General features: G+C 37.3%; 1 protein-coding gene across 1 annotated transcript in view; it reads left to right on the top strand.

Annotated features, from left to right (window-relative positions):
• Positions 1-6534: 6534 nt before the first annotated feature.
• DPY19L2 (dpy-19 like 2) overlaps positions 6535-23166 on the top strand; it is a 64788-nt gene continuing 48156 nt past the window's right edge. The window contains exons 1-4 of the mRNA XM_037510128.2: positions 6535-7048; positions 10618-10642; positions 11805-11892; positions 14722-14859. Coding sequence (XP_037366025.1) covers positions 6667-7048; positions 10618-10642; positions 11805-11892; positions 14722-14859 — 633 coding nt within the window. The 5' untranslated portion in view covers positions 6535-6666. The remainder of the gene's footprint in view (positions 7049-10617; positions 10643-11804; positions 11893-14721; positions 14860-23166) is intronic.

Below are 23166 nucleotides of genomic sequence, written 5' to 3'. Positions count from 1 at the left end.
AGTATCTTTCCAGCTACCTCCACAAAAGTACAAATACTAACTAGAATGACGTAAGTTCAAAAAACTGACAAGACCATGGAGTCCAAAGTCTTTATTTCATAGTTGAGGAAATCAGAGCTAGAGAAGTAAATTGCCCCCGGATGTAGTGCGCCCAGCTCAGTGATATTTCTTGACCCGCCAAAGTCAATCTAAGATGTTGTGTTAAATAAAACAGCACACAGATGCCTTATATCTCGTTGTTCTGCCATGTTTTGCATTTAGCTGCCCGTATATTTCTATAATTCATACTTTAATATGTTCTAAGACTAGTTTAAAAAATATTAAATATAGTAATTATTATTAGTTACTATGGTGGTAAATAAAAATAATCTCAGTATGTTGGAGTTTGTACACAGAAGTATCATCGGATTCATGGAAAAGTTGATTTGGGGGTGTGGCATATGTACGGACATGCTTGTGGCTGTGCATGCTTTGGTTAAGTCATTTAACAGTGATTAATGAGCACACTTCTGCTCAGGTCAGCGTAAATATACCATGAAGTTGGGTATATTTTACCACACATGAGGGTGACACAGTTCTCTTAATTCAAGGATTATCTTCCTTCCTTTAAATGATACCTACCTTTATAGGGCTGGTCTAGATCAAGGAAGCCACACTTCATCTGATAGAGGCCTGATATAAACTCTCCAAAGCCCAGCGTGGATTTCAGAGTTTTCAAAGGAGAACCACCACCTCATGGATACAGATGGTAGACTGACACGTATCACAGACACCTTTTCTCCTGTGGACAAAAAGGGAGCCCTATGCAAAGCATTATAAATAGATGCATTTATATCCAATATGCTTCATTGCAAATTGGTGAATTTCCATTTTCTCCTACAAAGAAGCATCTCCATTCAACTAGAATTTAAGTAGGCTCTGTAAAGTCATTCAATTGCAGCAAAATGCACAATTTAAAAGCGAGTCAATCCAAAATATGTAATAGTTTTAGACTGAAGTAATTGTTTTAAAAACACACGTGCAAAGTCATAATCTAGCTACATGCTTATTAATAACAATAGCAAATGAGTAAGCTTGCTACATATTCTATTGTGAAAGGATACTGTAATAGACAAAAAATTATCAATTAGAGAATAAATAGTATCTCAGAAGGACTTCCCTGTTGTTATCCTATTTTTTGGAGACAGAAATACATTGCTATATGAAAAATTTCTTTTTTATCTTTCTAGGAAGGTCTTACAGAGATATAAAAAATGAATTCTACTTGGTTCACCTTTTTGGTGTTTTTAAACTTATTAATTAAAATTAATAAAATTACTAAGTCAACTTGCTCTAAAAGAATCTTGGGGATATGATGTAATTATAGTTGACTAAATTATGAGATCTTTAGAATTTTGCTACCATCTTTGAGAATAACTAATGCTGTTAGACTACAGAGATACTTTGATGCCATTCCAAGTTCTTGCAATATAAAAGTGAAAAAAAGGAACCTAAAGTATGTAAAATTGTATAAATATCTTTTATGCATAAGAATATCACTTAAAGGGCCTCCCCGGTGGCGCAGCGGTTGAGCGCTGGGTTGCGAAGCTGCCCGCAGTCTCTGCAGCGCCGGTTCGATCCCCGGTGCTCCCCGGCTGCTCCCTGGCTGCTCCCCGGCTGCTCCCCGGCTGCTCCCCGGCCACCGGAGGAAGGTCCCGCATGGCGCACAGACCTCTCCTGCCGCCCGCTGCTCCCCTCAGCAGTGTATTTTGTCAGTCTGCCTGTTCTGCTCCCTGCTCTGGCTCTGGTGAATTCTCTCACCCTCCCGCGCTTCTGACTGTACCCAGTGTTTGTATAAATAAATAAATAAATCTTTAAAAAAAAAAGAATATCACTTAAAGTAAAATTAGTATTAAATTATTAAATTATAAGTGGAAAATTGTACATCATATTTAAAACGATGTTCACCAAAAGACTTCTATCTTCCCTGGTCTAAATAACCCAGCTATAGATGTAACTTAAATAGCCACTTAAATTTATATTTATATGTTTGTGCAAGGATATATGTTAAAAGTTTGATGGAAAAATTATCTGAATCAATTAAAGTCATTATTTGGAAAACCAAACATTGGTCATAATGTATCTCTTCATAATTTTGAAATTTCCCTAAATTACATGTTTAGTAAATGAACTTACTGCTAGCACAGTGATTTTTTTTCTTTTTAAAAATGAATTTTAAAATTACCTAAATTTTTAATTCTGATTTACAAGTCATTATCGCCATCTGCTGGTTACATAGTTTCATTGCAGTTTTTAAAATTTACTAAAATTCTGAATTAGAAATCTCTAGGAAGGAAAAATAATTTGCTAAATCATGAGGCATCTCTTTTTCATAGAGGCTGTGGTGTGGGAATACAGTGCATTCTGCCTAATTATATAATGTGTTATTTTAATTGTCCACTCATAATAGAATATGTATACTCGGTTGTTATTGTTACTAATAAGCATGTAGCTAAATTATGATTCAAAGAAACATTCAAAATAACGGGGCAAAATTAAGTGAACACTTTCAGAAAGGCTACAGAAAGATGAAAACATTCCATGGTTCCATTTAAACAAACTGCCGTGTTCTCCCTCACATGCACAATGCATTCCTCTCAGAGAAATCGTAATTATTTAGACAACTATTTTAAGTTTTCTAATAAACCTAGAATTCATATTATTGCTCAAAAATAGAACAAATATATAACTTGTTGACAAATATTCCAGGCAAACAAAATATTAACTGGAAGTAAAACACTAATATCCTTGGAATATGGTCAATTTAGAGCACGCTGTAAGAGCATTTGTTTACTAGGCATGTACTGGTTTTTAGTACTTTAATGTTGCCTCATTCAATCAAACCATCTTCATTTTCAGAAAAAAATAATGCTTTAGAGGCTAAATTACTAGCTCAAGTTCACACACTGAAAATCTTCCATATAGGAGTCTTTTATAAAAGATTTAGAAAGGCACTTGGAGCATAGTTAATCCTCTGTGTTTACTATATAAAAGAATCAAACAACATTTATTTGCTTCTTTTACATTCAATGCTATCTTATGAGTATTTTCTATATCATTAAATATTCATTCAAAATTACTTTAGTGGGGCCTCCCCGGTGGTGCTGTTAGGAGTTGGCGCCTCAACTCCGTCCAGGGTTCCCAAAGACTACACGGAGCCAGAGATGCAAAAGCAAAAAGGCTTTATTGCTAGCTTAAGCTAGGGCCCAACTCTGCCTGGTACACTGACACAGCAGTCTTATCAGGTTGAGAGAGGGACCCCCTCCCAGAGCAACCAACTGTTTTTGTACTTTGCTGACAGGATGCGGGGACTTTTCACACCAGGGACCAAGTTCGGCCTGATTGGGTATCTCTCCTTGGCACTAGTTAAGTTTGGTTTACCCTTGTCTTGTGGTTTTTATCCCAGTCTGGTGGTTTTTGCCTTGAAACGAAACTAGGGCATAGCTGTGCCCTTTAAAATGCCTGTTTTTCTTAAGATAGCTACTGTCTTGCTATGCCTAATTCTTTAATATCTTACAGTGCAGCGGTTGAGTGCTGGGCTGTGAGGCTGCCTGCAGCCTCTGCAGCGCTGGTTCGATCCCCAGCCTCCGGGGAGGATCCCACAGGGCTTGCAGACCTCTCCTGCTGCCCGCTGCTCCTCTCAGCAGTGTATTTAGTCGGTCTGCCTGTTCTGTTCCCCACTCTGGTGAGTTCTCTCACCCTCCCACACTTCTGACTGTACCCACTGCTTGTATAAATAAATAAATAAATAAATAAATAAATAAATAAATAAATAAATAATAAATCTTAAAAAAAACAAAAAAAAACAAAATTACTTTAGTGGCTGTGATGCTTCACTGTATGAGTGTTCTATACTTTATTGTTAATGTTGAGGATATTTCCAATTTTCACTGATATATTAATATAACAATAAACATTCTTATAAAATTTAATTTTAAATGGTAAAGATGATCATATTTGTACTTTCAAGGGTTAGACCAAGAGTAAGAATATGCTTTATTCTGTCAAGATTTTGAGTGATCCAAAAGACAAAAGGAATTCCAGGAAACAAACAAATTGGCCAAAAGGGAAACAAATATATCAGTTCACCTATTGTTACAAAAATAGTGTTTAAACAAGCAACAACAAATGTTGGCAGAGGATGTGGTAAAAAAGGAACTCTCCTGCACTGCTGGTGGGCATGCAAACTGGTCCAACCACTATGGAAAGCTGTCAACGTGGATGGAACTAGAAGGAATTATGCTCAGTGAAATAAGCCAGAAGGAAAAAGAAAAATATCAGGTGGTTTCACTTATAGCAGGAATATAGGGAACCAAATAAGACATCAGTGTAAAAAAATAATAACTGTACAAAGCACAACAAAGCAAAAACGGACAATTATAAAACAGAAACATACTGCAGGGGAGGAGGAGGGAGAGGGATCAGAGGGAGGGAGGGAGGAGCACAGAGGACTCTATGGGGACTACACTTGAGGGGGTGGGGGGAAGCAAATATTGTTTGAAAATGAACAATGATGTAATAAATATTTATTGGAAACATTAAGTATAAAACATAGTGTTTAAATACTCATATTTAATAATACGATGTTTTATATTTTGAATTTGTATATTTGTTCAATGATATGTTTTTACAAACCACCGATAAGTATCTTACATTTAAAACTTTGTATTGAAATGACAGCATTTATTAGCCTAAAACTTGGGCAAATTACTATATCCTTGATGCTTCCTTTCTTAAGCTATACAAAGTTATTGCGTGAATAAAATGAGAAAACATTTTAAGTACCAAACACAATGCCAGCAATGTAGAAATGCTTCTTGAAAAAAATCTCCTAAACCACACACAAAAAGTAACAGCACTTATTGAAATTAAATAAGTGACAAGCTGAATAGTACTTTGAGTGCCTTAGACCTTCAAAGGACAAATTAATGTGGGGGGTTGGGTTTGGAGGGTGATGGAATACAGAAGGGCCATGAGAGAAGAGGGGGGTGGGGAAACTAGGGGATGTCTTTTCCATATAAGTAAAGGGTTCTCACATTGCAGTTCTCACTAGGTAGCTAGTGGAACAGACGTGGGAAATTAAAGTCGAAATGACAGATAGAAGGAGATTACTGAAGGCACTGATGAGCAAACCAAGGTGTTTACTTTTGTTTGTGGGCCATGGAGTTCCAGGAATACTTTTCATTGCTGTTGCATCAGCATGTTAACCTGGACACAATGAAGTATAGATCAGACAAGGGAGAAGAGGGTTAAGGAGTTCAATCCCATTTATTATGAAGTGGATGGGAGTTGAAATGGTGTCGGATCCAGCGGTGGAGACTATGTCCGAAGACACGGTATATGTCAAGGTTCCCTGACATGCTTGCCAGGCGCTGTGACATTGTGTGTGGCGCTGATGATGTCTGGTTTAGGAGGTCCGAGGTCTGAGCACCCTACCTCCAGGCGGAGTCATTCTGAGCAATCTTGGAGCAGGTAGTTTTACTGCAAGAAAGGATTACTAAACGCAGTTCTTGAAGGGTAAACCAAAGTATCACCGAGTTCTGCCATTTAAACCCACCCGACTGTGGGCGCGTCTGTCAGAGAATGCCCTGAATCGCGCAGAACCAACAACTCAATGACTAATGCAACGTATTTGCAGGGGAGCTGTTTCTTCGTGCCAGGCGCACCACAGGTGCTTACTTTGCTCGCTCTCTTTCTGCGGTTATTTTAACTAACCTCTCCTTTCCCTTTATTTTTTTTAATATTTATTTATTTATGCATACAAGAGGTGGGGTACAGGCCAGAGGTCGGGGGTGGGGGGAGGTGAGAGGAATCACTAAAGAGAGAGAGAGCAGGGAACAGAACAGGCAGATTGACTGAAGTACACTGCTGAGGGGAGTCAGGAGAGGTCTGCTGCGCCATGTGGGTAGCTCCCTGGCTGGCCCAGGATGGAAATCATGCTGCAGAGGCTGCGGACTGCTTCATAGGTTGTGTCTTAACCCCTGTGCCTTTCCCTTCAGCAACCATAAGGACATGCAAGGTTTTCGGTAAACATGGCCAGAACAACCTCCCTGGTAGCGCAGCGGGTTGAGCACAGTGCTGTGAAGCTGTCGGCTGCCTCTGCAGCGCGGGTTCGATTCCCAGCCGGCCAGGGAGAGTCCCATATGGCGCGGCAGACCTCTCCTGTCTCGCCCGCTGCTCCCCTCAGCAGTGTATTTCATCAGTCTGCCTGTTCTGTTCCCCACTCTGTCTCTGGTGAGTCCTTTCACCCCTTGCATCTCTGGCCTGTACCCCAGTTCTTGTATAAAAACAAGTAAATCTTTAAAAAACAAACAAACAAACAGCCAGAACAAGCTTGACGGCTGATCTCGAAGAAAGGCATTCAAATCACAGAGTTGTTTTAGACTCGGCAGCCGCAGGCAAAGAGGCGCGCGCGGGGGTCTGTGCGCGGGAGGCGCCCGCACTGCCCCGCCCCCGCCCCCGCCCCTGCGGCTTTCGCGGTCGCCATGACGACCCTGCGGCCCGCAACGGCGGCGGGGACCAGTCGTTGAGGCTGCGAGCCGGGCCAGGCCCCAGCTGATCTCGCCCGACTCCGCCGAGCCGGCGCCGGAGAGCGACCCAGTGCATCCGAACAGGGACTATGAGAAAATGGTGGGGCAGACGAGGAATAAGCTCAAAGAAGCGGCGTCAGAGCCGTCGCGCTCTCCCCGCACCCCGCAGACTCGGCGGCGGCGCCGGGCCACGGGAGCCGGGGAGCCGGAGCTGGAGGAGAAGCCGAATCAGGAGGTGGAAAAGCGGGAGCTGCCTTTGCCCTTAGGAGGCGGGAACCTGCCAGGGGGTGCCCGGGAGTATTCGCCAAGGAGGACCCGAAACCTGAACGCTCAGAATTGCTTGCAGCTGGAAGTGGTCGAAAGAACCCTTCTCGGCCGCTTGCAGTTCCAACTGGTCCACTTTCTGGTGGCCCAACTCCGCGAGAAGGTGCTCTTACTGCGGAGAAGCCAGTTCTCAAGAAAGACCACCTTCAGCATAGGTGAGCTGGGCAGGCCTGGAGCAGCCGGCGCTAGGAGCCCTTTGGCTCCTGGCAGGTTGCCCTCCCGCAAGACGCCCACAGTTTAGAGGAACCATCAGAGCCTCGGAGTAAAGTGGTTTGGGTGAATCTTGAAGGAGGTAGTTTAAAAAGCAAGTCTATGAGCAGTCATGACAAGGTCCAGGCGCTGCAGTCCCTCACAGGAATCCCCTTCCCTTTAGTTCTTGTTTTAAGACATCTGTGCGTGGTTTTCGGACATAGTGGTCACTCCCATGTCAGCAACAAAATCCTCTCAATCAGGGCAGTCATTATTACAGTTTGTAAATATGCTAGGATGGCTCTTGGGGGACCTTATGTTCCTGCATACCTAAAGTAAGACAAAATGAAGTCCTGGCTCTTTAACATTAGCTGAGAGTTATTAAGAGGGAAATAGAGCCAAATTAGACAATAGATCACCCCATGTTGGTATCCACTTACTTTCATGTATCTGTGGATCTTCAGTGCCTAACGTTAGGGGAATTTTATTTAAGCTATTGAAAGATTTTCCTCCTTTAACAGTCGTCATTTTCTGTAGCTTGAGAGGTAACTTAAATGTTGTTGCTGTTTTTTTGTAAACTGACTGCTTTTATAAATGGAGACAAATAAATGACTCCTAATGTGACCAGTGATTTCTTTTCCACTTAAGTTGAGTATGATGTTAAAGTAGGATGAGTCTCCATATTGGAGGTTTTAAGAATACTTGATGAATAAATTAGATGGAAATTGTATTTACTTTTGTCAGATGTCTACTTATGGTAACATATATCCCACATCCAGAATCAACATGGTCTTGGAAACCAAGCTGTTTTGCCATCCCAAACACAAGCTCCAGTACACCCAGGTCTGGCATGTTGAAGGTCCAGTGCTGGGTGAAATAATAACTAACTATAAGAAGTGCTGTTAGAGTTCAGACATGTGAAGTACTACTTTAGGATGGAAAGTGGAAAATGACATGGATAGAGTTAGAAAAAGGTGTGTTTCATACAGTGACGGAAAAGCTAATATTTGGTTTAGCAGAGAAACAAGTACTGCAGTTTGGTAGAACAACATGGTTGGATAGAAAGTAAGAAAACATAAAGGTGAAGTAAGGCTGAAAGGAAGGACACAAAGTATGCAAATGAAGAGGAAGTAGAAATAAGTTGGGACAGTTGCAACCAGCCATGGAGAATCTTGTTTAGGTTTAGGCATTTGAACTTCATTTTTGATGCTTTACTTTTAAGGAAAAAAAATCCAATGAGGTAAAATGCATATATCAAAATTAACTGTTTTAAAAACAAATAACTCAGTCTCATTTAATCTATTCACAGTGTCCCCACTGAATAACTTAAATAGGAGGAACATGGCATGATCAGTAGTATGCTTCTGAAAGGTTAACTTGACAGCAGTATGTAAAATGGGCTGCAGGAGGACTGAGCAAAGAAGCAGAAAGAATAATTGGAACATTACTACTTGAATCCAAACAATGGTGGTCTCAATGAGGATAGAAATAGAAGTGGAGGGGCGAGGATAGAAATGGGATTTGATGGAGATTGAAAGGACTGGTTTTGGTGAGGTACAACAGGAGAGAGAGAGATTGAGAGGAGGAGGAATAAGAAAGTTTGTTCAGGTGTGAGGATTATAGATTTGGGAATCATCCATGTAAAAGTGAGTTGGAACTATAAATTGAGATTGCCAAGAGCAAAGCGGGCAAAGTAAAGATACTTGGGAAGACCAATTACACTTTAAAGAGGAGAGGAAAATGAAAAGCCAGATAGGTAAGCATATAAAAACAGTGTTCAGAAAAACAGAATGAGTATAGTTCTTGTATGGAAGAAGACAGAGGAAGAAATCCAAGCATTTGGTCAAATGCTACATAAGATGGAAAGAGGTAGTTGATGTTGATTAAAAGGTCATTGGTCATTTAAAAAATGTTCTAAGAACTAAAGAAATTGGCCAACAACCTTGTCAGGGATGGGAGGAAAGGGAGAAAATCTTTCATTGTTTGAAGACCTGTTAATTAAGGGAAGTGTTTTAAGGCCTAGGAGATTTAAAGACTGAAGGGAAAGAACAAGGAGAAGAGTTGAAATTGAGGTTCCAAGAGAGGAAATAGTTGAATACTTAAAGTCTTGGAATATTTGGGAAGGGTGAAAGGCACAAGTTTGACAAGCTAACTGGGGAAGAGGAGAGGCATCCCTCTTTGAGGTGGTAGGAACTAGAAAAGGCAGGATCACTGTATAGAGAAGCATTGAAGTGGATTTAAGAGAAGTTCGGGATTTTGTATCAAAATGACCTTTGTTTCAGTAAAAGTGTGGAATTGGCTCACCTACAGTATGAGAAAGACTGTAGTTCACTGATTGTAGTATGAAACAAGTAAACCTGAGAAGTTTTGAAGAGCTGTATGAAGAGCCCATGATGGTTAGGAATGAGGAAAGAAAACTTGAGAATCATGGTTGATAATTTTCAAGACTGCAGTGGGTTTTTATTCTTAATTTCCTTGTCAATTAATTTGCATTTATTTTGTTAGCTCTGTTTAGAATTTTTTTTGAATTTTTAAGAGGTTAATGTTGGTGGTTTCTAAAATGACTTCAAGAATACACGATACCATTACAAATCTTGGAGGGGATGAAGGACATTAGAAATAGCTAAGTAAATTCACTCCTCTGTGACAGTAACAAAAACACTTGGAAAATGATCAGAATCAACTTTTTCAAAACTTTGGAAATTTAAGATTTAGAGCAATTTAAAGGACATCTGTTCAAGAAAATGTACTGAAATTCTGAGAACATTGGGGTTTACGGTGTTCTCACTTGGTCTCCTCCCATCCTCTCTCCCCAGCTCCATAGTTCCTTGAATACAAGCAGTCCCCTCTCCCCACTAGGTACAGGCATGCAGCTCCTCAGAAAGCCCTTTGCCCAAAGGCAGCTCTCTTATAAAGCCTCATTCTGAGGGTGTTGACAAAGCAGCTCCAGATAAGTCTACCAGGCCAGTAGCCTGGGGCTTCTCAAAGCTCCACAAAAGTCTGAGTTACCTTCAAGGGCTTTCAGTGCAGTTGCTGAGAAAGGAATCCTAAGCATTTGACCATCTGCTGTTGGACAGGAAGAAAAGTAACCTAGACTGGTTCCTGTTGGCTAAAGTAACTTCTGAAAGGACCTAGCAGAAGATAGGAATATTTTTACTGCTTTTAAAATTTGCATATGAAGAGAGAGAGGCTAAGAGAAAGTAGAAATTGAAATAATAATACTGAAAATCATAATACCACGAAATAAGGTCAAAATCATCTATAATGTTAACATTCTTTTGCAAATGAGGCATAAAAGTCTTTCAAGTCCTCTTTCCCTTTGCTCAAGTCTCTCCTGCAAAGGTAGGCATGATTCACAATGTGTGGTGTGTTTTTTTGGAAATTTTCCTATGCTTATATACAGAAAATTAGCTAGCCATCTTGCTTGGATATGCTCTTTCTCTAGATATATAAGGTAATGCACTTAACATATTTGATTTAAAGGTATTTTATAGTAAAGTAACTTTTAATGACTCTGCCTTTTTTCTTTTTCCAGCTGTCTTTGTTGGATTTTTGCACTGGTAAGATTAGTTTTTTGAAGTTAATAAATAAATAAAAATATTTGAATTGAAAATCACCCTTGCTGTTTGCATACACTATAACAATAACTATTTGCTATATGTTTAGAGTATTTGGTTATGCACCAGTTTAAAAAGCCTCATATGAAATAGCATTCACAAGTGGGTGCATTAGGGAATATCTACTCAAGAATTAAAATGATTTTGTCCTATCACAGATTCACTATGATATTTCTTACATATCTAGCTTTTCTAGAATATTTTGCACATTTATTTCCTTTAAAAACTCCTTTATTTTTTAGCAATTTGTTTTTAGTGACATAAGTTTAGAGATAAAGTTTTAGTAAAACTAAGATAGAAATGAAAATAAAGACTCTGAATGTCAATACAGAATTAAATGACGAAGCCTGTCAGTGTGCATGCACATACCCCTTATTGTACACAAGTATAAAAGGAACATGAAAAGTAAAAATATTTTCCTCTGACTATTCCATTTTTTTTTAAAGATTTATTTATTTATTTATTTCTACAAGCACTGGGTACAGTCAGAAGCGCGGGAGGGTGAGAGAATTCACCAGAGTCAGAGCGGAGAGCAGAGCAGGCACACTGATGAAGTACACTGCTGAGGGGAGCAGCAGGTGGCAGGAGAGGTCTTTGCACCATGTGGGACCCTCACCTGGAGCAGGGTGGGGTGGGGGAGTGGGGAGGGATTGAACCAGCGCTGCAGAGGCTGCAGGCAGCTTTGCAACCCAGGGCTCAACCGCTGGGCAACCGGGGAGGCCCTATTCTGAGTTCTTTTCCACAATTGCAGAGGCATTTCAAAAACCTTATACATTATAATCATTTGTGAAATATAAAAAAACTTGCCTCTGTTCTCCTTTAGAGGCCTGGAGTAAGCATAAAGGTGGAGAGAGTCACAAGGGTTTTAGATATATAGTTGAGATTAAGAAGCAAGGAGTTAAGGAATTTTAGTTATGTGCTATACTAGATTGTACAATAAATTCCTAAAAAGACACAAATGAGTATGCTAATTATAAAATTGTCTGTGTTTATTATAAACATTCTTTTTTATTTTTATGGCTTTCCCCCCCTACTTTGTAACTTAGTTATTTTAGTACTGGTTTGAAAACATGTTCTTATAGAGCTTCTTTTTTTTTTTCTCTAGGATACACTTAGTAACACTTTTTGAAAATGATCGTCATTTCTCTCACCTCTCATCTTTGGAACGGGAGATGACTTTTCGCACTGAAATGGTTAGGTTCTTTTTTCTAATGAATTAATTGTAATTTAAGAATAGTTGTGATTGTAAGATAGAAACTAATTGGGAATTAAAATGAAATCTGGTGAACTGCACTGTTTCTCAAGCTATAACCCCTATTTAAATATTAAAGTGTTTATGGGTCTTCTTTAAACTTACTTCATCCTCTCCTCTGCTTTCCTCATGCAAATGTCTTAAGATAATAAAGACAAATTATAACCGAGGAAGAAAGAGAGCAAAGAAATAGATCATTTAAGAAGTGACATGGGGCACCACTTTAGCAGAAATTGCTTTTTCTTGTTCTAGTCAGGAGGGCCCCATGTTTTATCTGGCTCTTTTAATTTTTTTTCTTAAGGTCTCTTATGATGTCAAGATAGTCTCTTTTAAGGAACAACTTTTGATATAATTTAGTTAATATTTTATGTTCTGTTGCTTTAATCTATAAAATAGGGAATACCATCTGCCATACCTATCTCACATCGTTATTGTAAGGATTACATGGGATGGCAATAGGAGAGAACAGGACATTTAGGAGATACCAGGAATGTCCTCCAGATCAGCTAGTTGTTGACAAATGACAAACTAAAACTGACTCTTTTAACTTTGTAGCCACTGCTTTAAAAAAATGTGATTAAATTAAAATTTTATTTTATTTTATTTTAAATTTATTTATTTATTTATACAAGCACTGGGTATAGTCAGAGGTGCGGGATGGTGAGATAATTCACCAGAGCTAGAACGGAGAACAAACAGGTAGACTTGATGAAATACACTGCTGAGGGGAGCAGTGGGCGAGGCAGGAGAGGTCTGTCGCGCCATGTGGGACCTTCGCCAGCGGCTGGGAATCGAACCGGCACTGCAGAGGCTGTGGGCAGCTTCGCAGCCCAGCGCATAACCGCTGTGCCACCAGGGGAGTCCCTTAAATTAAAATTTTAAATTTAAATGTAAAACAATAGAAATTTGCCATTTTTATTCCTTTTGAGGGTACAATCTGTCATTAGATACATTCAAATTTTAATAGCCATCACTACCATCTATCTCCAGAACTTTTTCATTATCCCTAACCTAAACTTTGCACCTATTAAAATACCAGCTCCTCATTCTCCTACCCCCAACTCTGATTACCTTCTGTCTCTACCAATTTGTTTACTCTAGGTACCTCACCCTTTATTTTTTAAATCTCACACCTATTGTGCCCTTCAAAGCTTTGAAGAATTACATATGTTAGCATTTGTATGGTATTTGAGTATTTTGAAGGTGTTTTTCCAAAGAGATGTTATAAAATACTATTAAAGAGTATTTGCTATGGCAGAGTCTAGGCTTTGGTGAAAGATCACTAAATTCAAATAGCAGTTCTGGGTTTCTGATTTCTCAATAATCTCCTCTACTAACTAAAAATAATACCATATATAGGGTTTTAGTGAAAATGAAGGGAGTTGATGAACAAAGCACATAGTACAGTATCTGGAACAAAATCTATAGTTGTTATTAATAAAACATTTCCTATTTCTCTAAATATAGATATGCATATTAGATGTCCTTTCATGTAGTATTGCCTTGTCGCCCTTTTCAGCAGAAAGGAAAAATCCTTCTATGAACTAATATTTTATCCATCTCCCATATCTATGAGGTATGGTCATACAATGAGGTAACAGTCTTTCAGTTACCAGCTGGAAGTTTTCTTCAATTTAGTAGCCACTACTAGTCTTGCTTAATCTTTGAAAAATAAAGTAATTGTATGAGGCAGGAATGAGTACAGCATTGAAGATATCTTTAATGTTTGTTTATTTTGAGAGTCTATTATAAACATAGCTGCCTTTAATTTACTTTTAGTTTTAGGAAGAATCCCTGGGAATTGATGAGAAGGGAATTGATGAATTCATGAAAAATTTGTGAAACAACAGATTTTTGTTAAGCTTTGGATTTTAACTAAACAGTACTCTTTTTTAAAAAAGATTTATTTATTTATGCATACAAGAGCTGGGGTACAGGCCAGAGATGCAGGGGGGTGAGAGTATTCACCAGAGACAGAGTGGGGAACACAACAGGCAGATTGACCAAAGTAAACTGCTGAGGGGAGCAGCGGGCGAGACAGGAGAGAGGTCTGCTGTGCCATGTGGGTTGCTCCCTGGCCAGCGGGGGATCAAACTTTGTTGCAGAGGCTGCGGATCACTTCATAGTGCGGTGCTGAACCCCTTGCGCCACCAGGGAGGCCCTAAACAATACTCTTTTTACCTAATAAAGACGTTTTTTCATATAATAGAATTAGACACACTATCGTAGTCTCCTTTTAAGGACATAGCATTTCTTTCCTGAGCAATAGTAGTTAATTGACAGTAGCTTTTACTTCATGCAGAACTCTTCAAATGTAGTAAATTGAAAGTGTGAAGCTCTATCTAAGGATGCTTGTGATCATTATTTGTAATTTCTTCAGAACTGGGGAAAAAAGAAGTAATTTTCTATATGCAACATTGTACTCTATGCTAGAATTCAGATTTCAACTTTTGGACATCTCATAATATGGGGGTAAAATTGGATTTGGTAGAATTAAAAATATATTGTATATGTATTTTAAGGCATGATTAGAAAGGCTCCTTTCAACATTTAGCTATTCTACATTTTAGTTTGAAATATTATATTTAGAACTCACAGGAAAAAAAAAAAAGAATGAGGAGTATGACAATGACCAAAAATATATACCTTTTTTAATACAGTAATAGCAAGGATTAAGAAGTCTTATTAGTGACTTTTTCCTTTTTCTTCTAAAGAAGTTGAATAAATATTTTCAAATTTTACTAATGTGATAATATATGCCTTTTTAAAGGGGCTTTATTATTCCTACTTCAAGACCATTATTGAAGCACCTTCTTTTATGGAAGGACTATGGATGATTATGAATGACAGACTTACTGAATACCCTCTTGTAATTAATACAGTGAAACGCTTCCATCTTTATCCAGAAGTAAGTAATATTTTTGGACAAATATTTGTAAGTAAACACAATGATGTTATTAAAAGCATGGGACCTTTAAGGTTCATTGATTATATGTGTCCTGACAGTTGAGCAAATGCTCACAAGTTCCTGTTTTAAAGACTCCAGAAACTATGCTTTCATAAACTCAAAAAACAGAAACTCAGCATGGAAGTAATGACTGGTGTATTAGACAAGTCAAATGGGAAGGAACCAGCAAGCGTTCTAAATGGGGTTGGTCTGTTGACTATGGTGACTGTGAATGGGCCTAATGATCACATGCAAACTCTGGGAAAGTGATGGATGAGCAGACTAGTTATATTAATAAAGCAAGATTTATTTGGTCACAGGGACAGAAATCTTTGAATATCTTCCAATGCTTATTAGCCTTAAAAAGTATGGATTTTATGAGAGTACCTAAATTACACAAACTGATAACATATAAATGTGTGACCAATCATCTAGAATAAATAATAAACATTACTCTTGTAATTTTTGCTTTAGATATTTTGAAATGATTAAAGCATTCCCCAGTCCAATTTTCACCTTTCTCATTTCCACAAGTATCATCATGAATTTGATATGTGTATCTGCCTAGTACTTGTTTTCAAGGAATGTCTTATATGTTTTTGTAAATCTACACAGATGCCCTCATTATGAAAGTTACCACTCAACATCTTTCTCCTCAACCTATATTTTTGAACCTTGTGTATTTATGGATTTTTTCTTTAATTTTAACCATTTTACAAAATCCAAAATTAATTTGTAAATATTACTATTTATTGATATTTTTCCAGTTTTTTATTGTCAACACTTGTTGAATATATATATTTGTATATGTTTTCTAACTGTATATAAGCAATATTTTCTCTAGGGTATTTATCTAGAAGTAGAATTGCTATGCTGGAGAGTATGTGCTTGATCAACTTTATCGGATATTGCTAAATTGGTCTCTGAGTCAAATATAGCAATTACACTGCTGTGTAGCAGAAGGCACTTTTCTTTGTATCCTTATTAGATTTCAAACTATTATATTGTATCATTTTTGCTCTTTTAATGGCCATGGTGTATAATAGCCACTTGGCTTTGTTGTTCTACCAATAAGCTTTATAAATCTTCGTCACCTATTTGATAGTGGTTTTTTAAATTGATTTGTTGGCATAATTTACATTTAAAAAATATTTATTTATTTATTTATTTTTGTGTAGAAGAACCGAGGTATAGGCCAGAGGTGTGGGAGGTGAGAAGATTCACCAGAGACAGTTTGGGGAGGAGAACTGGTGGATTCATTGAAATACACTGCTAAGGGGAACAGTGGAAAGGGATCAGACTCAGACAGCGTGGTGATAGCCCTGAGACTTAACCCCTAGGCCACTAGGGAAGCACCATAATTTACATATTTTGTAGGATAATCCTTAGTTACACATGTTTACCACATCTTCCACTGTGACTTGCTTATCGTTATGTATAATCAGCTTTGTTGAGGCTTAACTTACTTGTAGTAAAATGCCCCAATTTTGAATGTATAGTTCTTTGAGTTACACATTTGAAAAATAAATGTATAGCTACCACTAGAGTCAAATTATTGAACACTTCCAAAATGCCAAAAGCTTCCCATGTACTTCTTTGCCATGTTTATTGAAAGTTGCCATGTTTATTTAAAGTTGCCTGACCATATTATCATATTATATATGGACTTACTTCTGTTTTCGTTGCTGCCTTATCTGTCTGTATGTATTTATACCAATACATGCAACCTTGATTACTGTAGCTTTATAATAAGACTTGAAATAAGGTAGTTTTCTGATTTTTTTTTTCCTTTCAAAATTATTTTTCTGTATAAATGTTGGAGATCTTTTATCAATTTCTCCAAAAAAATCTTGCTGGGATTTTGACTGCATTTGCATTGTGTTTACACATATATTTCAGAAGGTGTGACTTCCTAACAATGTTGAACTTTCCCTAAGCAGTGTTTTTACTATTATAAATAGTATTATTTTGAAATTTTATTTTCCCATTTTTTGTTGCTTTTGTATAAATGTTACAGTTAATTTTGAATATTGAATAGAATTTGAATTTGAATAGAATTTTCATCTTAACAAAGTGACTTAATTATTCTAGTAAGTTTTTTTGTAGATTTCTTTGATTTTTCTATGCACATAACTTGGCTATAGTAAATAGTGCTGTAGTGCACATAGAATTGCATATATACCCTTTGTATTAGCTTTTATGCTTTTTATTTTTTGTGTACTATTTTTCTAAGAATTTGTTCATTACAAATATAAGTTTTTCAACTTTTTGACATGTAAATGTTCATACTAATCTCTTATGATCCTCTGTATTTCTGAGATATCTGTTATTATCTGTTTTTGATTTTGTGAGTTTTCTCCCTTTTTTTCTTTGTGAATCTAGTAGAGTCTTGTCTGTTTTGTTTATTTTTTTTTAAAGGACCAGCTTTTGGTTTCATTAGTTTTTTGGACTTCATTTTTTATTTCTGTTTCACATATTTAAGCTCTACTTTTTATTATTTCCCTCCTCCTTCTCCTATGGTTTTATTTGCTCATCTTATAGTCCTTAAGGTGAGAGATAAGAATATTTGAGCTCTTACTTTTTTGATGTAGGTCTGATTGCTGTATGCATCTCTTTTAGTACTGCTTTTGCTGCATCTCATACGTTCTGGTAGGTGTCATCAATTTCATATGTCTGGAGGTATTTTTTAATTTTGTCATTGATCTGGTAGTCATTCAGTAGGTATTTTGTTGCTAAGTCTCCACAGATTGGAGATTTTTCCTGCTGTCTTTTGTGATTGGTTTCTAGTTTCCTCACAGAGTTAGATAATTCTTCTTTGTAGTTCTCTTTATTTATCCACCTAGATTTTTTTTTAAAATTTTTTCCCCCCAAGATTTATTACTTATTTATACAAGCACTGGGTACAGTCAGAAGCGTGGTAGGGTGTTGCGTCCTACAACACCACACTGACAAATGAGAGTCGTGGAGCAGGTTACATAATGTAGGATGCTGCTGAAGAGCAAGATCCTGGCCCTTTTATCCTGGCCCTAAAATTACATAAAACCAGAAAAAGAAACAAATAAAAACTACAGCATCATCTGCCAATAAAGTAGAAATTCTGCATCCTCTAAGTTACTACTAAAAGGCACTTTTGAGAAAAAAATAGCAAACTGGAAAGAGAAAAAAGTGAACAGATGGAAAAATACACATAATTGGCTGTAATGAGATTAAGGAGATTAAAGCAAGGGGAAGGGTGTAGAAGATTAGGGATTGTGAGTCTGCCCTCCAGGCACTTCTTATCTACTTGATGACACATCCTAATACCACCCCCCATGGTTCTAATCTTATCATGAGGCCCTCCACTGATCAGCTTCTGGGGTCCCTTGTCATACATCAGTCCTCGGCCCCCGGGCGTTCCCTGTCATACCTTGTGAGTATGTGTTATGCATACCTCAGGAGTATGTGTTATGCATCGGTCCCCCCCCCCCCCACCTCGGGCATTCCGGACATACCTTGTGATGCATAACCTCTCCAGTGTGATCCAGCTTTGTGCTCTTGTTTGATTTGAAGGGCTGAAGGGTTGGGCTCCTGTTCCTAACTGGCCAGGCCACTTTGACCTTGTTTAGTTGACAAAATGGCTGCCGAATAGGCTGCCTAGGAGTAGCAGACCCACAGTAGGGTGAGAGAATTCACCAGAGCCAGAATGGGGAACAGAACAGGCAGACTGACGAAATACACTGCTGAGGGGAGCAGTGGGCGAAACAGGAGAGGTCTGTGCGCCATGTGGGACCCTTGCCTGCGGCCGGGGATCGAACCGGCACTGCAGAAGCTGCGGGCAGCTTCGCAGCCCAGTGCGCAACAGCTGAGCCACCAGGGGAGGCCCCCACCTAGATTTTTAAATTAATTACTATCTTTGAGGTTGTTGCTTTGATCTTTGATGTAGTATATTTTGAATCCATAATGCTCTCCTGAATATTTTATCTCTGCTGTTTTTTCCAACTTGCATCTTTGTTACATTCTTATTTTAAACTTCATTTTCTATCCTCTGCTCATCAATTTTACTTTTCAGAATATCATTTGTTTCTCTGAGTTTTCTTCTTCAGCTTTCCTGTGTTTCATTTCTTTTTTTTTTAAGATTTATTTATTTATTTATACAAACATTGGGTACTGTCAGAAGTGCGGGAGGGTGAGAGAATTCACCAGAACCAGAGCGGGAGCAGAACAGACAGACTGACGAAATACGCTGCTGAGGGGAGCAGCGGGCAGCAGGAGAGGTCTGCGTGCCATGTGGGACCCTTGCCTGGTGGCCAGGGATCGAACCAGTGCTGCAGGGGCTGCGTGCAGCTTCGCAACTCAGAGCTCAACCACTGCGCCACTGGGGAGGCCCCCTTTCCGTTGTTTCATTTCTTTTAATTACTTTATCTTGTAATTTTGAACTCTGTATCTGATAGGGGGAAAAGATCTTCTATGTCTTTGTGGTTGGATTCTGGAAATGTGTTCTCTCCTTATGGTAACATGTTTGCTTGAGGCCTCAAGGTGCCATGTTTTGTATTTTTCCATCTGTTCACTTTTTTCTCTTTCCAGTTTGCTATTTTTTTTTCTCAAAAGTGCCTTTTAGTAGTAACTTAGAGGATGCAGAATTTCTACTTTACTGGCAGATGATGCTGTAGTTTTTATTTGTTTCTTTTTCTGGTTTTATGTAATTTTAGATGTTTGGCATTACTGATTTTTTACCTTGTAACTGAGGGAGAAGTGTTCTGTAACTCCTTAGTTGTGGTGGAGGAGGGCTCTGGTAGAGTCCAGTCACTGGTGAAAATTGATATGCAGGGGCTGGTTCACGATTGTGGTTGATCTCCCTCCTGTCTGGATTTCCAAGCCCATTTCGCTGCAGTCTATGCACAGTATATGCACCCTACAGGGTCAACACCAGTCTTGATGGGTGGGGCAATTTTCCCTTCCCTCTCTTGCTCTGCTCTGTCAGTAAGTAGCTAATCACCCTATCTTAGGGGAAAGAAAATATGTGGGTAAGAACAGTAAAGTCGTTGATAAGCTGTTGTGAGTTATGTGTGGGTAGTAGTTGATTTCTGGTTTTTATTGTTCAATTTGAATTTTCTACATAGATGATCATATTTTTTAACTTGGAAGTTTATTAATTACTGATTAGATTTATTTAATAGATACAGTCCTCTTAAGATTTGTCTATTCTTGTGTGAGTTTAGGCAGATTGTGTCTTTCAAAGGATGGATTTTTCTAGGTAATCAAATGTGTGGGCATGTTATTATTATTTTAATGTCCACAAGATATCTGTAGTGATGGTCCCCATTTTCACTTCTGACATTAGTAATTTCTCTCTCTCTCTGTGTCTGTGTGTGTGTGTGTGTGTGTGTGTGTGTATCTGTGTCTTCCTTAGTCTGGTCAGAGGTTTATTGATTTTATTGAACTTTTCAAAGAACTCGATTTTAGTTTTGTTTATTTTCTCTATTGACTTTTTATTTTTATTTTTAATTACAGCATTTTCTCCTGTAATATTTAGTATTTCTTTTCATCTGCCTACTTTATATTTAAATTTCTCTCATTTTTCTACATTCCTATAGTGAAAATTGAGATAATTGATTCTAACTCATTTTTCTAGTAAATATATTCTGTATATGAGATGCTTTCACTTCATCCCACAAATTTTAATAAATTGGTTTTCATTTCATTTCATTCCAAATATTCTTATATTTCTCTTGAGATATTTTTTCTTTGGCCCATGTATGTTTTAAAAAGTGTGTTGTTTGATCTCCAGATATTTTGGGATCTTCCAGGTATTGATTTCTAGTTTAATTAAATTGTGATGTGAGAGCAAACATTGTATGATTTTTTAAAATTTGTTAAGGTGTATTTTATAGCTTATATTGTGGTCTGTCTTAATGAATGTTGCAGGTGAACTTGAGAATTATTCTGTTATTATCTAAGATAGTCTATCAATGTTGACATTGTGACTGATGATGTTGGTGAGTTAAACTGTATCCTTACTATCTGTTGGATCTGTCCATTATTGACAGAAGGGTATTGAAATCTCTTAACTGTAATAGAGGATTTATTTGCTTCTCCTTGTATTTTGTTAGTTTCACCTCGTGTTATTTTGATGCCCTGTTGTTAGATTCATACACATTAAGACTCTTATGGCTTCTTGCAGAATTGACCCCTTTATGTAATAGCACTATCCCTAATATATTTCCTTATAGTAAATGCTACTTGAAAATAATATAGTTATTCCCACTTTGTTTAGATTAGGTTTAGAATGTGATATCTTTTATGCACTTTTAACTTAATGCATGCTTTTATATCTGAAGTTGGTTTCTTGTAGACAATATATGATCAGATCTTGTTTCCTGACAATATCTACTAGCTGATGCATTTAGCTCATTGATATTCAAAGTGATTATAGATATAGGTGGATTGAAATCTACTGTGCTTTATTTGTTACTCTTTTCTGTGTTTGCCTTTGTCCTTGTCTTGAGTTTGCCTTCCATACCTTTTATGCCTTTTGTGATTTTAATTGAGCATTTTTTATGTATTATGTCATCTTTCTTAAATACTGGGCATAATTCTTTTATTTATTAATATTTTATATATTGCTCTAGAGTTTGCAGTGTGTATCTACAGCTAATCTACATTTGCTTTCTAATAACACTTCCTGTGTAATTTATGTACCTTAAAATAGCAAAATAATTGTAATTCCTCCTTTCCATTCTTTGTATCATAGCTGTCATTCATGTCACTTATATGTAGGTATACACAATATAATAGATTTTGGGTTATTGTTTTAAAGAAAAGTATTTGTTAGCTCTGTTAATTTTTTTTACCTTATTTATTTAGTGTTCTTTCTTTTTTATGTAGATCCAAGTTTCTGATCCTATCTTTTTTTTCCTCTCTCTAAGTCTTTTTAAATAAAGTTTCTTGGGTTTTGTTTTCCTGAGATAGTATTTGCATAATAAACATTCTAAGTTGAGTATTTTTCTCTTGACACTTTAAAATATTTCACTCCACTGTCTTCTTGCTTGAATGGTTTCTGAGAAGTCAGATATAATTCTTATTTTATTCCTTTATAAGTAAGGTGATTTCTCCCCTGCTCTGTGGCTTCTTTCAGGATGGTTTTCATCTTCGATATCTTTTTATAGTATAAATATGATATGCCTAGGTGTAGAAAATCTGACTTTTATCCTGTTTGTGTTCCATGAGCTTTGTCTCACATTTATTTGATGTAATTCTAAGTCAGTGTTTCACACGGCCCTTCTCTTCCTTTCTCTCCTTTCGTATTCTTATTACATGCATGGTGTTCGTTTTGTCATTTTCCTACATTTATTGAATATTTTGTTCCTTTTGTGGTCTTAGTTTATTTAATTTCAATTTGGATGTTTTTATTGAATAATACTCAGTGAATGGATTCTTTCCTCAGTCATGTCCAGTCTAGGAATAAGTCTATCAAAGGCATAAAAACAGAACTTTTAATTCTAGCAATTCTTTTTGGTTCTTATAACCTCTGCTCATATTGCCTATATGTTCTTGTGTGCTATCTATTTTATCCATCAGAGTATGTTAATCATAGTTGTTCCAAAGACCTATTCTGATAATTCCAATGTAGTAGTGGCAACTGTATAGACTGAGATCTAAGATGAAAAGCGCCGTCCTCTGCACCAGTCTTCTCTGTATTCCATCTTACTCTTCAGAGATACTCGTGTTATTATTTCCTCTGATGATTATCTCTGTAAGTCTAGTATAAGTAAAAAGTCAAATAGCCAAAAAACCTTTTTCTTGAATCTTCAACCAGTTAATGTTTAATTGTTCTGTGTATATGAGGACTTCAATCTCCCCATGCTTAATAATTATTTTTAGATTTTTTTGTTTATTAATTTTCAAAAGTATGGTCCCAGATATTAGCTAAATTTTGTTTTACTTATTCAGAAATACTTCTTGAACAATTAGTAGGTTTTCAGTTTCTTTTATGTTGTGAAAAAGTAATCATGAGAATATAATTATCATGTATGATGGTATATTTTTAAAACTTGATAGCATTGTAAAGGGCAAGACAATAAGGAGTCATTTGGTCTTATTTTTACATTGCATAGATACAATTTTGAGAAGATGTAGATTTGCTGGCATCCTTAAGTAGTACTTCAATTTTGAAGTGAATGTCCATACTTTTTTGAGTTCACAAGGAGATTTATTTTTCATCTAAAGCTAAAAATGTAAGTTTGGAACAATATGCTTTGAAAAGGAAAAAGCATTTAATGCTTACTGTAT

This window comes from Talpa occidentalis, unplaced genomic scaffold, assembly GCF_014898055.3.
Source record: "Talpa occidentalis isolate TD23 unplaced genomic scaffold, MPIMG_talOcc4v2.1, whole genome shotgun sequence".
NCBI classification, from domain to species: domain Eukaryota; kingdom Metazoa; phylum Chordata; class Mammalia; order Eulipotyphla; family Talpidae; genus Talpa; species Talpa occidentalis.
This window is presented reverse-complemented; position numbering and strand designations above follow the sequence as displayed.